Here is a 21480-nt window from a genome sequence, read left to right as displayed (position 1 = left end):
ACATACATTTTTGCATGAATAATGGTAGAACTTTTTCTATAAAAAAGAAAACATTATTCTGCTAAGTTACTGAAAAAAAATTGTTTATCAAAGTTTTTCTCTTTCCTTAAATTACTAAAATAGTTTCGTTAATATTTTCTTCAGGAAAAATCATACAGTTACATCTATTAACTTAATTATAGTAATAATGTTTTTTATCCTTGCTGTACCTAATTTATCTCGGCAACATGATGAGCTTGAATCTTTCATCTAATTTATAATATTACAACTAAGTAATTCAAGCTCGTTCTTTATGAACACTTAAAACATTGAAATGCTAGTTACATCTTATTTTCATATTGTAAGAACAGTTTATTTTTTATTTATGTTTTCTATAAATTTTATAGAAGAACTAAACTGATGTGTAAAAAAAATATCTAAATGAGTAGAGATTTGAAAAACAAGACTGAAATATTTAATTCTTAAAGTACGGGGTTTGTATCATTATTTGATATCCAAGCGAAAATCCTTTTGTATGTAGCTAGAACAAGAAATCTCATTGATCAAAGAAGCTAATAACAGTTATTTCCCTGACCATTTTTAAATTATGTATTAAACATACTTTTCATTTATATAAATAATGTTTCTTTTCAATACAATTCTACACAGTAGGAAATTTGTACTCTGTACATCATGGTGAATCGAAACATAGATTTTTAGCAAGGTACGCTAGTAAAACAGAGCAAGACTTACTGGAGTGGGGATCATATGATAAAATATTTCTTTTTAGTGAATTAATAACGTTCGTTATTCTCCTCAGTGCAATGAAAATGTACCTTAAAAGCTGTAATAATGAGTATAAGCTCTCTAGATATATTCCATATTAAATACCTTCTAAGTTTTGAAAATATAGCAATCTTTCTTTTTTTGTCGCTTCTGAACACTTTGATTTTTATCTCATTTATATTCCATATTGTGCTCTAAGCTGAATTCCACACATTGTTCTTACAACTTCTTCGATTTATTGTTATACTGCATCACAAATAAATAATTTTTATTATATAAAATAGATTAGGATGCTGTGTGCTGTTTGACTCATCAAATACATAATTTTATTTTATTAACATTACAAAACAATTTGCAGTAAAATTAGCTTGTAAGAAAGTAATTGAGGTTGTGGATACAAAAATAGAAACTTGAGTATTTTTCAGTTTTATTCGTTTTTAAAACAGAAACAAAATGTTATAACAGAGGACACTCAAGAACTATATAATAATAAATCTCTTCAATAATGTTAAAATATGTTATAAATTAGCCATTTTAATTGTAAGTAGAATTTCAGAAACTGTTTTCGTGATTAGACGAAAGCGAGTCTTCTGAACTAAATAAAAATCAATATTACCTTAAAAGAAAAACAACAAATCGCATAGTTGTTGAAGCCGTTGTTACTTATGCGTGATCACTTAAAAGAACCTTAAAAACAACAATTTTCTGCAACACGATGGAAACACATTGATCCATTTAACACTAATTTATAAACAATATTCTGAACACACATTGCGCTAACAATAGACAAATGCGTATTTTATTCATTTACTGTCAGAATCACATAATGATAGGCTGTTATATTTTCAAAAGTAAACAGTTTCTATACCTCAATGATTTATTATTGATTTTTAATAAATGAGATCAAAACCTTCAATAAAATCTTGAACTTTAAGATCTACATGATCCAGATATTCTATATAATTAGAGTTATACATTTTGAAAATTATTAATAGTAAGTGTATCAGAAACACTAAATTTGACCTTTAAAAGTTACTTAAAAATTAAATTCTTGAAAAAAACATAATAAACACTCTCTATGGCAGGGGAGGGCAGCTTCACACTGGCAACATGTGGCCGGTGGACAGCACAATTGTGGCCAGCTCAAGTTTAGGAATAAACTTTTTCCATTATTTACTTTTTATCGCAAATTTGGTAATCAGCTACTGCACCGCCTCACGTCATCGCTAATGTCTCGCAGTTCATCACTGCCTCAGACTCCGCCCATTTTGTAATGTCAGTCTGGTTTAGATGTTTGTTATCGAGTGTGCGTTGTTTTGCATGAGCTTGAAAATATATTTTTATTGTGCAACTTTCAAGTGTTTAAATATATTTTGTTTTTAATCCAATAACATGGATAATTCAAAAACGAAAGAATCCAGATGATGGTGATCACTCAGAAAATAAAGACAATTTAATTGGTTCTGGCATTACTGTCGTAAAGAGAATAGCGCGTGACTGGAAAAATATGGAACGAGAATTTAATGAAAGTTGGGAGTTGAAATTTGCAGTGATTGAAGCAAATAATAAGCCAGTTTGTCTTCTGTGTAACAAAGATTTTAGGATTGATAAAGTGTTTGTGTTTTTCTTATAGCAAAGCCACATCGGGCTATCTGCTGAGCAGACTGAGGGGAATCGAACCGCTGATTTTAGGGTTGTAAATTCGGAGACATACTGCTGTGCTAGCGGAATGATAAAGTATACAACCTTAAGGAACACTTTAATAATTTTTACAATGAATTTAATGTAAAAGTTCCAGTTGATAGCAAAAATCGTATGTATGAAATTAGCCGTCTGAAAACAGAATTTCATGAACAAAAGGGAGGCCTAAAAAGATTTTTATCATCGAAAGAACTAGTTGCGTTAGCTAGCTATAAAGTAGCTTGGATTTTAGCTCAAAAAATAAATAATTTTCTGATGCTAAACTACTCAACAAATATTTATTGTAGTCATTGAAACTCAATTGAAGGATTATGATTCGAAAATAAAAGATGATATTCTTCAAATGGCAAATAATTTGCGATTAAGTTGAAGAGAAATTGTCCGCTAAATGCTAGAGTTAACGAAAGACGTAGAAAATCAATTGCTTGAACAACTAAAAGACTGATTGTATTTTTATTTAGCATTAGATGAATCAACAGATGTTTGTGATACTGACAGTTTCTATTTTGGGTTCGATGTGTAACTTCAGATCTTAAATGAGGGAAGAAATGATTCGCCTTTGTAGATTAGGAGATCAAACATGTGGAAAAAACATCTTTGAAAAATGTTTTGAAATGTCAAAAATTTCAATCTGGATTTTAAAAACTGGTTTATGCTACAATAGAGGGTGTTTCCATCATCACTGAGGCAAAATTAGGATTTGTTTTTCTTTTGAAGCAGCATTTAACTGAAAATAATGTGAAGACTGCGCTGCTATCTTTCCATTAAATTTATGTGCTCAGATGTCTAAATGACGAATTGAAAAATTTGATGAACATTGTTGTAAACATTTTGAATAATATTGGAAGTGGAAGCTCTCTTATCCATCGACAGCTTCTTGAGTCTTTGAAGAAAAGCAGTGATTGTACTTTTGATGATCTTACTGATTTTACTTAATCATAAGATGGTTAAGTAGAAGAAAAGTCATGGAACGATTTACTTCTTTATTTCCCGAAATAAAAGACCATTTTGTCGAAAAAGGTAAATTTGAAAATTTCCTTAAATTGAAACTTTGTCATGACAGTATGATTTGCACTTGAATAATTTGAATACAAAGCATCAGGGAAAAAATAAAAGAATAAGCTAGCAATAACAGTTTATTCATGAATTTCAATTAAAGCTAAACCTCTTGCGGAACAATTACAAAAGTATGGTTTGACACATTTTACAAAGTTGAATAGTTTTCTAGAAAATAATAAGGGCTATGATTTTTCTGAAACTAAACTGGATAAAAAATCTATCTAAAAATTTGAATCATGTTTCTCCGAATCTAAAAATTTGAAATTGACATGGAATATTTGCATGATCCATTCCAATTTGACTTAAGAAATTTCAGTAAGGAAATTACATCTTTTTTGTCTTTGGATGAGTGTGAATTTGAAGACGAGATGCTTACTCTGCAAAGTGAAGAACACATAAAAGGTAAACAAAAATGTTCCATCAGAGAGAAGTGGCTCACTATTCTGATAAACGAGATTCTTCCAAATTTAAAGATAGCAATTTCAAAATTATTTTCCATGTTTGGATCCACATGGGTGTGTGAGTCAACATATTCTACTCTAGATTTTCTCAAGTCTAGATACAAATGTCGGCTTACTGGCATAAATTTAGAGGCACAGCTAACAGGCTCATTGACCACAGATATTAATCCAAATTTCATAAAACTTGTTGATGAAAACCCCTATCAATTTTTACATTGAAGGTTAGTTGAAATGTAATTATTTTTATTAAACTAACATTTTTCTTTTTTTAGTAGTTTGGCCAAAGTTGTGGCCATTATGAAAATTAAGGTGCCTACTCCTGCTCTATGTTTTAACATACTCTTCATGTGTTAGACATTATCATCATTATTCGTATATTTCACTGCTTGAACGCTATCTAGTACACTTACAAGACCAGAATTAAGTTTAAAATTTACATGGCTTAATTATGCAGTTCACATAAGAAGTAAAATTACATAAATCTAATTTCAGAGCCATCTATTTATCTCTACGGTTACTACTGAAGTTCATCAAAATTAGGTGTCATAGTGGAGATGAATGAAGATCGAAAAGAATTGATCGACATATCTTAAAAATAATAGAATAAGCATTTCTTTTTACCAGATCACAAAAAGTTACGAACACAAAGCTCATTGTTAAAACGTAGCATTGCCTCTTCAGGATGGATAAAAGCTGGATTTCTGTGATTTTAATGTAATAATTCTTTCCATTGACGTATTTATTTTACACATTCTTATTAGGAGCAATATACGTATAACTCAGCCAAAAAACAACAACCAAAAACCAGACATATAATCAAAACTATAAATATTAAGGTAAATAATGGTATTTTTGAAGGTATTCTATTTCAAATAATGTGCATAAACTACTACTCATTTCAACTAATAAGTTATGTGCGAACAGAAATAAATGCCTTGTATTTATAAAAACCATATTGCACTTATCGACCCTTGTTGTAAAAATATCATATTATCTAAGTCTGATAAAACCAAAGCGTTTATAAATATAAAATATAAACTGTAGAATGTTGAAGTTGTCCAAAAAGAATTTCGCATAAAGCCAATACTGGAGGGATAGCAGCTATTCATCATCATCAATCGCCAGCTCTTGGGCTATTCTTTAATAAACGAATAGCAGGGTTGAACGTAAAATTATAACCATCGTACGGCTGTATGGTGTGGCAAATCCGCGACCCTCAGGTTAAGAGTCAAGCACCCTAAACACTGGTCATAAAAATAATACACCTCAGTCAATATATCATCATGATAGCGATATAACTTTATAGCACAAGTCTATGTTTTTAATTTATTTTTCATCTCAATTTCGTAATAGTAATGTAAGAAGCTGGGAAGTAATAACTGCATATGAACTGAATAATAATTTACAAGTAAAAGGTTACAAAATGTTAAGGAATGTTTTACGTTTAAATTATATTGTATAAATTTTAATAAGTATTTTAATTTTAACTTATATACTAAACTATAGGCTGAAATTTAGGTAGTTCTTACTCAAAGAGGTAAGTACTATAACAGATTTGATATTATATATTTATTTTAACATCTCTGTTTGTTTCAGTTTGACATATTTAAAAATGTATGTAATTTATATTCTAAATGAGAATTGCGAATCTTTCGCCTATTCTTTAAATTTGTAGAATATACTCGAATGTAAGAATCAACAATATATATTTTACTTTGTTGCAACTGAACTTGGAAGAACGCGGAGAGACAATTCTATATTGTTGTTGGTTTGCTACAGTTAGTATACTATAAACCTCGGAAGATATAGTTGTGTTAAACGCTTATTAATGAGGAAACTACTGATATTTCACCAGGAAGGTTGTAGATGATTTCAAACATTACAAACCGTTTAATTTCAGTGAATTAGCTTGGGACATTATTATTTTTATGGAGAAATTAAATAACTTCGTCGGAGAAAAGTCAGCTTCTAAACGACATGATGTTAGCTATTAAGTGAAGTGTAACAATATCAAGATAAAATTAATTCACTAATCGTGAACCGTCGATAAAGTATTCAGTTCTAGTCCAGATAGAATACTTATGTATTATTGTTTGTATGCTTTAAAACTTTTTATATAAATAATTATTTGTAATAACCGTTATTATAATTTGTATCGTTGTTAGTACATTAAACTACATTTGTGTTAAGAAAGAAAATTGTGTGTATCAATAATGTTGGTATACATCAAAAACTTGATACATATCGACATTCAATTAACTTCTAATATCAAACTCAAAATTTCGATTACTTGAATTTTGTGATACGTAACGGACGTAGCATAATAACTCGGAGACTCGTGGAAAATAAATCATATTACTTAACCGTACTTATATTCTTATCTTAAAGTAATCAGAAATTCACAAAAATACCTTTTGTTCGAACGTTTTCGTGATCTTAAAAATTCACAATGTATATATGTTGATATATATATCAAGAAGTATATATATATATATGTATATGATGTTCACTTTTGAAAAAAGATTTCTTTGTCGGTCACCAAAGATTCTTCTGAGATACAAGTACTTGTCTAATTTTGAAACATTATTCTATTATATATATATATGATTAATGCGGTTGATATATTTTACGAATTTTACACACTGTTCTAGGGCCCGGAATGACCAGGTGGTTAAAGCATTCGACTAGTAATCCGAGGGTCGCAGGTTTGAATCCCCGTCATACTAAACATGCTCGATCTTTCATCCGTGGGGGCGTTATAATGTGACGGCCAATCCCACTATTCGTTCGTAAAGGAGTAGTGGTGGGTGGTGATGACCAACTGCCTTCTCTCTAGTCTTACATTACTAAATTACGGAGTGCTAGTGCTGATAGCCCTAGTGTATCTTTGTGCGAAATTCAAAACAAACCAAACCACACTCTTCTACCACAGCTACACGTCTTCATGCGAACGTTGTACACTATTATGACAATTCTGAATTTATGATGTGCATCACATTTAGCTGTCTTGGATAAGCTAGTCTGTCTCTAAGATTATCAATATAATAGGATGGCAGATTATAAGCTGTCAAGCATGTTTTTATTCAAGCAAATGGTAAAGCTAAATTGTATGCATTTCCTTATGTAGTCAGCTCTTACAATGACTAGAAATAATTACTATCAATACAGTGTTAGCCTCCTGCTTGGAGAACATTATTGCAAAAAGTAATAAGCAAACTAATCTTTAACAAAATTAAACAAGGAAATATCATGCGGATTGGTCGAAATGTAGAATCCGCTTATAGAGCTAGTGAATATTTTAGAATATTACAGCTTCAAATTTATAGCTTATCAACGACGTTATATAATCTTTAATATATACTACATATTGATTCAAAGATAACGTCTAAAAGTAATTACGTACAGCCAATTTCAAATCTTATTAAATATAAGCAAAATTTTCAGTTACAGATATGAAACTATTTTTATAATATAAATAGCATAAATTATTTATAAAATAATCATTTTTCTTGCTTCTTTATTGAAAGTTCCACAATGTACAGTAGCTTCCCAGTTAGGTCCAACGATATGATTACTTGTTATTTGTTTGCCGGCTTGAAAAGTGTTAGGCAACTTCAAAACTACTTCTTTTAGCTGATGACGTCATCTGATGTAGAATAAATTGCATTACTTATCACTAGCTTCTAAGAAATAACATATTTTGTCAACATGTTAACTAGCATCTCAACAACATTTTGTAGCACTTTTACCTATTTTAAACAATTGTGTTTCAATTGACCTTCATACTACACATTCTGCTGGAAGACACGTTAAATAACTTTTCTCTTTTTAAAGTTTTGAGCTTAAGATCTCTTTTCAATCCTTGTATCTTCACTAATATTTCAACGCTAGGTATTATTATACGATATTTTATACACCTTTTCTTAAATATATTAACAAAACATAATGTTTAGGAATGACAGGGGACCTGTTGGTCCATCTTGACTGTTATAAACTCTAAGCCAAACTAAAATTACAAAATAAAAAATTAAATCCAGCCCTTATCGCTAATACATCTATCGATATTTCTTTTAAACTCACTAAAATTTACTGCTTCCACAATATCCGAAGGCAACCTATTCCACAGGACAACCACCCTATTTGTAAAATAAAATTATCTCAGATGAAGACAGCTTCTAGCTTGTCTAGTTCTATAATTATTGCTGTTAAGTATAAAATATGTTGATGTATCAACACTATTAGTTCCTTTTACAGCTTAAAACTCTTGAATCTGATCTCATCTAACTCTTCTTTCTTCAAGAGAAAACTCACGTAACAATCACTCCATCCCAAGTACCATTTTAATAACCCTCATCTGAATTCTTTCTAGCAAATTATTGTCCTTCTTAAGGCAAGAAGCCCTAGACTGCAAACAGTAATACAAATGTGGCATAACGAGTGACATATACAACGAAATTCAACCTCTTTAAACTTGTATTTAGTATTTCTATAGATACAACCTAAAATCCTATTTGTCGTATCTTTCCTTTCATGACACTCTTAAGCCTACCCCATTTAAGTTATACTTATAATTAAAATTATTATAAACCACATGCAATATTTTGCAATTATCATAATTAAAACACATCTACCATCTATTTTCTCAACTCAATAAATGATCTAATTCCTTTTGTAAAGTAGCAGCATCCTCTTCATAGTAATTAATTTACCATTTCTTCATCTATGTCATTAATGCAAATTAAAATGAGCATTGGTCCTAAGACTGAGTCCTGAGGTACATCACTTGCAACATTAATGTAGTGTGACTGAACTCCATTTATAATAATCCTCTGCTTTCCTCCATCAAGTGACTCTTCTATCCAATTAGCTAATTTATCTCCGAAACCTAGAGAGATCAATGTCTTTACAAGTCTTAAATGTGGCACTTTGTCAAATGTTTTTTTTAAAATTCAAATCCAGCAAATCTACACCTTTATACTTATGTACATATGCAGTAACATTTTCAAAGCATGTCAAAAGATTTGTAAAACAATACCTTCCCTTAGTGAAACCGTATTGACAATGCGATAAAATTCTTAACTTTGTTAAATAACTTTGGAAAGTATATTTTATCAGGCTTTTCACAACTGCTGTAAAACTAATAGGGCTGTAATTATTGGGACAACTTCTATTACCTCCTTTAAAGAAAGAAGTGGCATTAGCTAACTTTTAATCTGTTGGTTCATTGTTCAAGAACTTACAAAAAACTGTAGCAAGTGGCTCACATATCCAGTTTTTATCTCTTTTAAAACCCTCGGGGAATATTATTTAGTCCAGGAGCTTTATCATTCTTTAAATTTCTCAATTTTATTCCAAGAAGCTCAGAATTTATCCAACTGTCTTGTTCAACGTTGGTTTCATTTATAAATTGTTCAACATGAAGAATACTGCTTGAGTCTTAATTACCAAAAAGTGAAGAAAACGCAGAATTTAATAACCTGTCCATTTCATAATCATCAAATCTAAGCCTCTGTTTGTCATCTTTTATAGGTCATTTCCCCATCCTAGTTTTTGTTTGCTGCTAATGTATTTAAAAAAATCCTACCGTTAATGTTTATGTTTTCAGCCAAATGATTTCATACGTCCTTTTAGATGTCTTAATTTACTGTTTGAACAACTTTTTGATAATATATAATCTTTTAACTCTCCTATAGTATAAATAAATTTAAATTTTTATAAATTGGTTATGCTTTTCTTTAATTTTATCTCTTATACCCGTTTGGAAGCCAACCTAGTTTTTACTTGCAGCTACCCTTTTCTTTTTCTAAGGAATGTATTTACTTTGAATACTGAAAACTTTTTCTACAAAGGTTTCCCACATTTGCTCCAAATAGCTCTGCTTCCCAATTCACAACACATAATTCTTGTTGAATCTTTTCAAAATTTGCTTTTGAAATTTGGAATCAAAATATCATTGTTCCTGGCTTCCATAAAACATAATACAGTTAAATATTGTTACAATGTGCAAACTCCAAGAATACCTCACGAGCCTTCAACTTTCAAAACTAGTAAGTTTATAAGGCAGGTTATTTTATTTTATTGTTAATATAAAGATCCATAATATTTTATTTGTGTTGTGCCTGTAATATGAAATAATCTTGATTTTTAACATTTTAAAACCTTACAATTACTGCAAATAGAAACTATTACAAAGTGAAATAATTGTACTTTTTATCATATAATCTCAAGAATTATTAGACAAATGTTAACCCATTAATTTTTCAGTGTACAATAGACAATATTTTGATAATTTCGTACAAAATTAGCTAACATTCATCGATTCTAATTTAAATATGCACAGCAAAAACATATCTTTAAAATTCAAAACCAAAAAGATACAATAAGATCATTATATCAGTTCTTATAAATATTATTAATTATAATATTCAAAATTGTGTTGAATGTTATTGTTATTCCATTATAACACTTTTTACACTAATGCCCTAGTAACTTAGCAAATTGATTTCATACTAACTTAATCCTCATTAATAGCTAGGTTACTCCACATAATCATTGCATTAATAGTATTCGTTTACGATTTAGTTTTATTGAGTGTAGCCAATACTCAACATGGCATTATATGTTTAATTTTCAGTCAACTTCCGAAGTGATAGTTTACTTCTGATAAAAAAAAACTAATAATAATTAACATGAAAGAAAAATTTGAGGAACATACTTCAGCTCAAATTATGAATGATAAACATGATTGAGAAAGAGCTATAAATACTAAATTTCCATTACTGATGAGAAACATTTCAGCTGTAACTTTCTTTTGAACAAGTTTTCAACTTCTAACCCTAATGTTCACAACTGTTTCATGCAATATTTTAAAGATGTGATTTGTTTTAATAGCATGTAAACCTTCCTCGATATATTTTATCAACCATTAATAATGTATATAATGCTTCCTGTAGTAGAAGAAACGCCTTCTTACATTAATTAATAAACATTAGCGTATATACGTTTGGTTTTTATTTAATTAAAGGCACAAAACGAATAATAATTATACAATACGACATCCAAAACTATCACGACGCTTTTATCTAAAAACTAGAAGCTTAACTATCAGATAGAAATAATAAGTATTCAAATATGAGTTAATTGTAAACCTTTTATAAGTTACAAAGGTCGAGAGCATACAGTAATGAAGTTGTTAGATGATTTTTCTTATAGCAAAGCCACATAGGCTATCTGCTGAGCCCACCGAGGGGAATTGAACCCCTGATTTTGCGTTGTAAAATCCGAAGACATACCGCTGTACTAACGGGGGGCTTGGTGGTCGGAAAGCGAGTCCATGTTCTACAGACCACACTTTGTCAGAGTTTTGGCAATTCTGCATCGACTTAACTTGTTCGATTGGCTTCTAACTGTAGTAATGATGCTCACATCAAGTCAAGTCTAACTCTCTCTGTTCCGATCATTTTTCATGTTCTGTTGTTACGTGTTTTCTTTCATTTAATAAGCCACTGAAATGTGTATATAAGAACAAATGATAAACCAAATGTTATTTGTTTTTTCGCACAATGTTATAATAAGGCCAGGTACAAGAGCAAATGTGCTTTATTGCAGTTAGAACACAGAAAACTCCTATTATACCCTAATAATTTTGGGTAGTGTATTTAATCACTAGAACAGTGATGAGTGTAAAAGTAAAACACCCATTTTTACGTTTTTATCCATGTTTAATTTCACACTTTATATTCTTATCTATTTTAGCTTTAGAGCTGAAATTTATATATTAGGCAATTTATTTATTCTTAATTTTATCAAATCTATGTTGTTTTTTTTTATTATTCAACTTGAAACATATATATAGCACGTGTAGAAGATTAGTTGTTTCGCTGCATAAGTAGAAAACAGTAAACATAATACTACTTAAACCATTATAGTAATCACAGATCATTAGCTGCCGCATAGGAGACGTTAAATCGAGTTTTAATGCATTAGTTGGTGTGTTGCCAAAATGATTTTATCTTCAGTATAACTTCCCCCATCATTGATTGTTGTATCTAATACTAACAAACTTATGGTTTAGTCGTTGTGTTACCCACTATTAGTGTTATGGTCAACGCTATCGAAATCGTGCATTAATCGCTGTGTTATCGCACTATTCTGTTCTTACTTAGAGGATTAAAGCGATATAAAAACTAGGCTCTGTTCAGCATCATAATCATATGAGATACTGTAGAGATTAAAAAATAATTAAAACATGTTAGTTTGAAAATTTTGGAATCTTGTAACTAAATTTACTTGTGTGACTAGTAATGATAAGTGTGTACAATATAGATATATACAGTACGGACATATTTGTTTACATATAAATATATAAATGGCTTAAGCAAAACAAAAACTATTAAGTAAACTTCACAGCTTCAGAAGAAAATCTTAAAAACAGATCTTAAATTACATGACAACAACGAATAAATAAGAAAAAAGTAAAATACTTCAGTGTACAAAACGCAACATGAAATATTATAAATTATATTGTAGTTGAAAAGATATAAGTTAAATTAGAATAAAAACGCAGTAGAAGTACAATATTTATGAAATTTAACCTTAAATGGCTGGCCAATTCCATAACTACAATTGAAGTTGTTAGATATATATATATCTTATACACCTTTCTGTCAGAATCTAATATAATGTCGATAAATAAATTGTATCTAAATTACAAATATTATTTAAACATTACATCTGGCTGAATCAGTTACATTCTCGAATCTACTTTGTCACGTATCTGGCATGAATCGACGTAGTCAACCATGTATATTCATATATATATATGTGTATGTTTGTGCATATACATAAATGAGGTCAATTGCCTATTTGCATAGAATTTGAATCTATAAATGTTAATATAAGCACACGTGTGCTGTAGTGGTTTCCTTTATAACTAAGTAATCACATAAGAATGAATTTATTAACTGCTAGTTATTTATGTAAAAGTACATTTAACTAACTAGAATGTAGATACACGAAATACTAGAATTGTCTACCACGCAATAAAGGTATGTTTAACCATCTAGACGATTTAATAATACAAGTTTATAAAGGTATACTTCAATTAAAATATATCTTAATTATAAAGAAATGAAATTATCACAACCTTATGCTTTACGGTTAGTTCTAAAATGTAAATCCAAACAGTACTCTTTTCTATGGTAGAGATAAAAGCAGAAAAGTATGCTTCGAGGTGAAATTTTTTTAATAAGCAATGTATAGTTTAAACAGGCTTATTAACATGTTTATCAACTGAATATTACATGGGCTTGTTTTAGCTAAAACAAATTTAAAAAGTTACGCCTGATCATAACATATATTTAATGAAATGTTTGTTAATAAAATTTTTGTATCTTATAATTCAACATTCTGATGTGTAATTTCTAATATTTAGTTGATGTGCAGCTGAGGCAAAGTTCTTTATACTATTTAACATGGCATTAAATAAATTGCTATGGCTAATCCAGTTATTAATCATGGTAGATTATTTCTTCCAAATCCCGATTGCTTCTTAATCCAAGTTTGAGTAATCAGTTGCCGTTAATCAACCAGTCATGTTCAATGTCTGATGGATCACGCAAACTGAAACGTCCATGGGTAATAATTCTTGCACAATAACTCTTCGTAAAAACGAAAACCGCGTACTTATTTTTTTCTTGCTTAAAGACAAACTAAAAGTTATAACTTGCTTGTACTTGTACCTTTTGTATCGACCTAGATGGTGATTTTAAGATAAAATATAGAGATAAAATGATGTATACTGTAATAAAATGTTTCATTTTAATAAAGGTGTTATATTTAAAGAAAGAGCTTCTCAGTTTAACAATTTACCTTTAAAATGTCAGTACCAGCTGAACACTTGGCATGACGAAATAAATCAAAGCTACTATTGAAAAAAGAGAATTTTAAAATAAAAGTTCATACTACTGTTTGTTTTGTTTATAGCAAAACTACTACAGCTAGATGTCGCCATCTTGAACTGTCGATCAGAGAAAAAAATACGGGCTGACATCATCTACTGTTAATTATTGGTCTACTCTTTCAACAACAAATAGTTTGAATGACCTTTAGCTTATAATGTCCACATAGCAAAAACGGCGAGCACGTTCAACGCCGGGTTTTGCTCCCGCGATCCATAGAATTCAACTCGAGTGCCTTAACCATCAGGCCATGCGAGACTCAGAAATTTTTCTCGTCCACTAACTGAACTCATGCATGCTGTTGAGCAATTTATTTCAAAATTACAAGTCATGTAATTTATCTTAAATGGAAACAATGATTATTTCAAGAATGTTTTAGCACTAATTTAACGGGCCTGGCATGGCCAAGCGAGTGAGGCGTGCGACTCGTAATCTGAGGGTCGCGGGTTCGCGCCCGCTAAACATGCTCGCCCTGCCAGCCGTGGGGGTGTATAATGTGACGGTCAATCCCACTATTCGTTGGTAAAAGAGTAACCCAAGAGTTGGCGGTGGGTGGTGATGACTAGCTGCCTTCCCTCTAGTCTTACACTGCTAAATTAGGGACGGCTAGCACAGATAGCCCTCGAGTAGCTTTGTGCGAAATTCCAAAACAAACAAACAAACAAAACTAATTTAACTACACTAGAGATTACACTGAATTTAAGGTTTGTCATTTGGTGTTAAACTACAGAAAACCTCTACAACCTATAACTACTTTGTCTTACCCATATTTACATTTTATTTGTTATGTTATAGGTAGGCGTGATGTAATGAAATATATGGATACAAATTATGTTTGCGTGTTTCCAAGTATCTTTTTTTGGATTTATATTGAAACAAAAACTGCAATCCTATTTTTCCAGCTCTATTTATTCAGCTACATATACAAAAGCTCCAAGACTAACCAATGACATTCTATAATAATTTTCTTCGTTTAGTGTAGCTCAATACCATTAAATGTAAAGTATTTCCCATAAAGTATCAAAATTTTTAGAATAGTTCAAAGTATGAAGTAAAACTTGCATTACAAAGTGTAAGAATTGATGTACTTGGTAAATAATTTTATTATCGATGTGATTACCTAACACTCCTTTTTTCTCAAAGTATGGATCTATTTTTTTGTTTTTCTTTTAATGTTAAGCACAAAGCTACATATCTGTGTTCCACCTAGTGCGTGTATTGAAACCAGATTTTTGGCTTACTGCTAGCCCACTGGAGGACAAGAAATTTGTAAGATATCTTATTTTTAACAAACTTTGTAATTTCTGGAAAGAGTTGAAAAAGGCTTAATTTTGTTTGCATAAGGAAAAAACAATGATATCAATTCATTGGCATACATACACAATTTTATCATATATAAATATATATGTGTCTGTGTTAAATAAATGGAACACAGTAGGGTCTTTAGCACACCTATACATATGCAAGCTGAGAGCATGATAAGTAAATACCTACGTACAGTAGCCAAGGACAGGCAATCATGACAGTATAACAAGATATGTCATAAGCAAATAATTGTATCTCTCCACCGCTTATGCTTTTTTTAATATGGACATATTTTACTTAAATATAGTTATTAACGTATGTGTAGGGTGAGTAAATACGAATAGTGCAACAATAGGCTTAAGTAAAAGGAAATTTAACATCTATCTACAACTATCCAGCTCGCCATGCAGAGTTGTATGTGTATATATATATATATACACACACAAAGTAAAGATACTCTGTAAATAGTTTGCAATCAGTGCGGCATCCTTTCCAAAAGACAGGCCAAGCCGACATGTCAGAGGCTTCTAAGATCTAGGTATAGCCACCTCTTATTTCGAATTGTTTACAATAGAGAGGCAGCAAATGAACAGCAGCCTCTGCCTCCTGTTCGGCTATTCTTAATCGAAAATTAAACGTACATTTTCGAACAGCTAAAGTACATTTTGTTAAGGTGGTTCATTCAATTTTTTGTTTTTTTTTACTTTATGTTGTATTATTTCTAATTGTTGATTCATGTATACGTAAGTCAAAATAACGAATTCTGCATTTTAATTTGGTAGTTTTTATTTCTTTTCGAGCTAGGATTAGTGAATTGTTGTGAAAAACTTGCACAAATGGATGACATTGAAAAAGATTGAGGATTGTTTGTTTGTTTTTGAGTTTCGCGCGAGGGCTATCTGCACGAGCTGTCCCTAATTTAGCAGTGTAAGACTAGAAGGAAGGCAGCTAGTCATCACCACCCACCGCTAACTCTTGGGCTACTCTTTCATCGATGAATAGTGTGATTAACCGTCACATTATAACGCCCCCACGGATGAAAGGGCGAGCATGTTTGGTACGACGGAGATTCAAACCTGCGACCCTCCGATTACGAGTCGAACGCCTTAACCCACCTGGCCATGCCGGGCCGTTTTAAGGAATAAAATAGTTATATACACACATTTACAAATACCCAGTATATAAGCCACTATGTGCAGATACACTTATAAATACATAGTATATATGTCTGTGTGTAAGTATATGTAAACATTATTACTAAAGTACTTGTCTAAACAATTGCTTATTTACGTTTGGAAACATAATATTCCTCAATATATTGTTTAAAGTTCATAAAACTTGATTTATTTTTCACTTAAAACCTCCTTTTTTTAGCTAACAAAAATAAACGTATGTTTAATGTATAGGTAATCAGTCTACTATTATTACTGTGTAGTGTTAGTTTTGACTTAACGTTAACAGTTTTTAACTCTTGCAAATAGAAGTACCTGAGGTATTTTAGTTTTATTTACCATTTTTCCAAACATTATATGTTGTTTATGTTTATCGAAACTTTTTTTTTTTTGGCACCTGTGATAATTTATTTTCTTACTTATTCTTTCAAATATGACTCAAATAGGTCTGTCTACAAAGTGCTAATTAATCATTTGATTTTTTTTCAATATTTTATAATTACAATTGTGTTTAGAATTTTAGATTTTATGCCTTCTTGTGTATGTGATCTAATAAATAATGGAGAAATGTTTTAGTAATTAAATAATTTTAAGTGAATAATATATACTTTGCTTTCTCTTACAAGGGTAAAAATTTCTCTATTTTTAAGACACCAAAGACTTGAAATATTAAAAAACAAAAATTATATACCTTTTCAGCACAAATAATAAACAGCAGGTAATCATAATGTTTATACAGACTGCCAGAAATATCATGATTTAACATAAAGAGTAATAGATAGGCTTCAAAAATTTCAGATGTAAACCCATGTGTACTCGAGCCTGTTAATATGTGACATAATATCCTAAGTTAATAAAATGCCATATTTGAATTTATTGCAGGTTAAAAGCCCTAATAATCAAGATACCTTTTTTGTCTTTTTATGAAAACTGACACTTTCAGTAAACATCATTGCAAATGGTCAATATATTCCGAAAATAAGAAAAGTGATATTCACTGGGACTAGTATCGATAACTGCCTTTCATATCTCTTGCAAACTAACAATTAAATACATAGAGTCATTATGCAAAGGTTTGAAATATAATTTCTTTTTCCCTTATTTTTTTCATACTGCTAGTATTGATTATTGATGATTATGGATGCAGATGATTTGGAATTATTACTGCAAATAACAGAGAGTCTGTAACAAATTAAACTACGGTGGTCTTAAATACTAGTTTATCATTTGCTGTTCTAAGTTGAAATAAGAGAGTAGCTTAATAATTAGTAGATAAAAACAAGTATTGTAATTTTGATTGTATAAGCAAGAAACTTCCTTTTCTTTTATATAATATAAACACTCCGAAATAAGGCAATGTTTGTGTTATTTTAATAAAATAAAAAATAGAAATTATTTGTCGTCTTCTAGATCAAACTTTAGGTCTGTATAATGAATTTAATTTGTATATATGTTATAAAACATCAGTACTCAATAACTTCTCGGATTGTACACCAATCTTGTTTTAACTATTGATTAAAGTATTCAGAATTGAGGAATAATGAATAGCCCTATCTCTAGTTTTCTTACCTGAACTCTGTCCCAAACTTTTATGAGCGTCGTTCCAGAGAAGAAAGCTTAAAAACAGAGTGTAAAATTGTGGCATTTTCAAATTTGCTTTTTCTTTTTTTTTCTTTCTTAAAAACTCACAAAATATGTCTATATTCTAGTGACTTCTCGGGAGTACATATTCACCCAGAAAAAAAGTTTTGAAAAACTTCATAGTTTAAAAATCACTAAAGTACTAATGGAACATTCAACAGTGCAACTTATAGTTTGTTATAAATTATAGATTTTGAGCTCCAGAATTCTCTCAGTATTTTTTTTAATTTTCCAGTTCCTTAATGCATTAACATCTCAGCTCAGAATAATTTGTTGTAACTGAACCAACCACCTTTACTAAACTAACTAATTCTCACCAACATCTGCTTCGAACCAAGTCACGCATCTCACTAACACGGTGACAGAAGCTATACTAACCAGGTTCTGTGCTTCTCCTTGCCGTAAACTATCGTCTGACGAAGTTCTGATAATTTACACTGCCATCTGTCGAACACAGCTTAAATCATTTAGTAAAATAATTTTTCGAGTGTAGAGAAACTTTTCGTTTTGGTGTAACATTATCGCTCCTCGCTAGTACAGCGGGAAGTCTACGGATTTACGACACTAAAACCAGGGGTTCGATTGCTATGTAAAAAAAAAAAAACAGTAATATTATTTTTCAGTGCATTCTTTGGTGAAGATAAACACATCAAACCACACTACTTTATATTCGGTTCAGTTAACAAATCAGAAATAAAAAAGTAAGAAGAAGAAAAAACTACTGTTTTAATCTTTAAAAATAATAACAGTTGTGCATATTTATATTAAAAGCATATACTAAAAAATAATTATAATATAATACTTAGTTAATTTACTATTATCATTAAAACAACAACGATTATCTATATAAACTCTAAGTCTGTTAAGAAACAGGGAAATATTACAGAATGCAAAAGTGTACTAAAAACAAGTATTAAGTGTCCTTGTATAATAAAAAGTTAAAGCAAAAATGTAAATATACTATGAAACCATGAAACACCGCAGATTATGTGGGTGTGTTTAGAATAAGGTCCGAGAAAAAAAGAAAAGAAAACACCTATGTTTAATGCATACGCGTCTGGTTGATAGCGAAACTGTGTTAAGTGTACTTTATCGATTACCTGCTCAATAACATAATGTAAGCCAAACGCATGTAAGTGTACTTAATGTAACGACAACGAAGCATTATTCAACCCAGAGAAAGATAGATTAATGCAGTTGTGTTTCTAAGAAAAAAGAAAGAAAAGAGAAATAATTATAGGTATAGAAAACGAGAAAGATGAAACGTATTGTTGAGATTATGCCTGTCTGTGACAGATAATTTCTCTCTATATTTTCCTTCAAGAGAAATAACACTGTGCGCGGCACAGATGTGACGAAGCTCAAGCAAACAAGGGTGTCATATACGGCTCCCTTGGTGAGAGCCTGAAAATGTGAAAAAAAAGTGTTAATTTGACACCATGAAGGTGGAAAATGTAAGTAAAGGTTTTCTCGTGACTTGAAGCGTATACTTATGGACAAAACAAGTAGATAAGACTCTATAAATAACAGTGCTATAGAACGAGGCTCGTTTTTGTCAGAAAGTTGCCTCATTCGGTCAAATGAAAATAAAAAAGAACAGACGTCAACATCGTCAGGAATGATAAGTGTGGGTATATCATGATAATAATTCGAGTGTACTGCTGTAGGAAAAGATCATGTGCTAAAACACCATTAAACAATGTCGACGATGTTTTCTTAATGGCCACCTAGCCTACGGGGCGGTCCTGTACTACCAACAGCAACCGAGGTCACGTTCTTAGCAGCTGCCTGTAGTTGAGGTGTACGAAGCTCGCTTCATATCGACTATCAAGAACCAAAGAGAGGGGATTATTATGGAGGGTTGCAGTGACGCACAGCGAAGACCGCACCAAATTCTCCCTACTATTTACTATCATATACATATAAGATAATAATGGACAATTAAAGTTTTAATGTAGCTTGCGCTCACATATCAATCAGTTCACCAGAAAAATACCTTATTCCAAAATTACTTATTAGCAAGTAAATCTACCTGTGACATATGGCAATAACTTAGCACAGAAATGGTGATGGCTATTTTGGCTGACGTAAGATTCTTATTTAGAATATAATTATAATATAGCTGTGGGACCATTGCAAAACGATGTTAATATGTGTCAATGAAATTAACATCGCAAATGCTGTAAACTGTAAATGAATTCTTACGTAATTCCGACCCATCTGGGACAGATTGTACGCCAAAAGTATTGTTACCTTACTATACTTGTTCAAGTCAATACATATTTAAATTGTATAATTTGTATCTGCCAGTATTATACGATTTTCAGAGCATAGGAACTATATGGAAATTTTTCTTAAGAAAATTAAATACAAGTTCAGTAGATGCATGTGATAAGACACTTTAAGCGTTGGTTAAGCAGTGTAAGTATTACAGAATTAACTTTTTTATTATCTTATATACTAAAATACAAAAACAACTTCGAAATGAAAACTAACTTTAATGACATGTTATTGATTTTTTTTTATTAAAGAAGTTAAACATTTTGAACAAAAATTATGTTGTCTGAAGTTTTATTCCAATAAAAGTAATTTAGGTTTTGTCTTGTTTTTAATGTAAATAGGAAATAGATTGTTAAAAATTTTAAAAACATATCTGACTTATATGAACGGAGTAGACAAGAGACACGATCTTATCAACATACTCCAAGTTTTATCAGTGCACATTACCATATAAAATGATATACAAAACACTTTTTGTTCACAATAGACTTTGTATTTACACAACAGGTCTATTGCATGGAAATGTAATTGTGGAACCCGTAGTCGAAGGACAAACACTAACTTGGCAAGTCGTACAGGCACTGTTGAAGGAGGAATGAATTATAGAATTTTACTTCCACGGTTAGCCTACCAGCAAAGTCTCTGTTTTCTTTCATGCTTTATACAAGCGTGAAGTTCCGGTGAACCCATGAATAAGGGTCGGTGCCCACTAACACCTCCTCTGACACCAAAAGACCCCTTGATGACAAATGACAGTCATGATCTTCAACAATAACAAAAAAAAAAATACTATTTCTGTTGACTGGGATCATTGACAGCTCCATCTTTGCTTATAGGTAGGGAAGCTATATTTACTACACCAAACACAAATCAGAAATGTTCCATATAAAGGTAGTTTAGATTAACTTTCTTCAGCTACATTCCTATGAAGGATTTTGAATAAGCTGGGAAACCGAATATTTGTATGTCCCCAACAGCAATAAGATGTTTCTATTCGTAATGTCTACAAAAGTACATAAATTGAATTTTTTTTGGTAACCAATACAACACTATATACGCAAAATAACGCGTAATGAATTTTACTGATAGCAGATTTGCAGAGATTTCATAAATATCGATATGGAATGAACGTGTTGT

The 21480-nt window shown here is 30.8% G+C and overlaps 1 protein-coding gene across 1 annotated transcript in view; it reads right to left on the bottom strand.

The window, feature by feature from the left end:
• The window catches only part of LOC143255353 (neural cell adhesion molecule 2-like), a 108630-nt gene extending 90210 nt beyond the window's left edge, over nt 1-18420 (bottom strand). The window contains exon 1 of the mRNA XM_076510866.1: nt 17992-18420. Coding sequence (XP_076366981.1) covers nt 17992-18067 — 76 coding nt within the window. The 5' untranslated portion in view covers nt 18068-18420. The remainder of the gene's footprint in view (nt 1-17991) is intronic.
• Between the last annotated feature and the right edge of the window lie 3060 nt (nt 18421-21480).

The sequence above is a fragment of the Tachypleus tridentatus genome, chromosome 7, assembly GCF_004210375.1.
Source record: "Tachypleus tridentatus isolate NWPU-2018 chromosome 7, ASM421037v1, whole genome shotgun sequence".
Classification (NCBI taxonomy): domain Eukaryota; kingdom Metazoa; phylum Arthropoda; class Merostomata; order Xiphosura; family Limulidae; genus Tachypleus; species Tachypleus tridentatus.
Note: the sequence above shows the minus strand (reverse complement) of the source record. Positions and strands in the feature narration are given on the sequence as shown.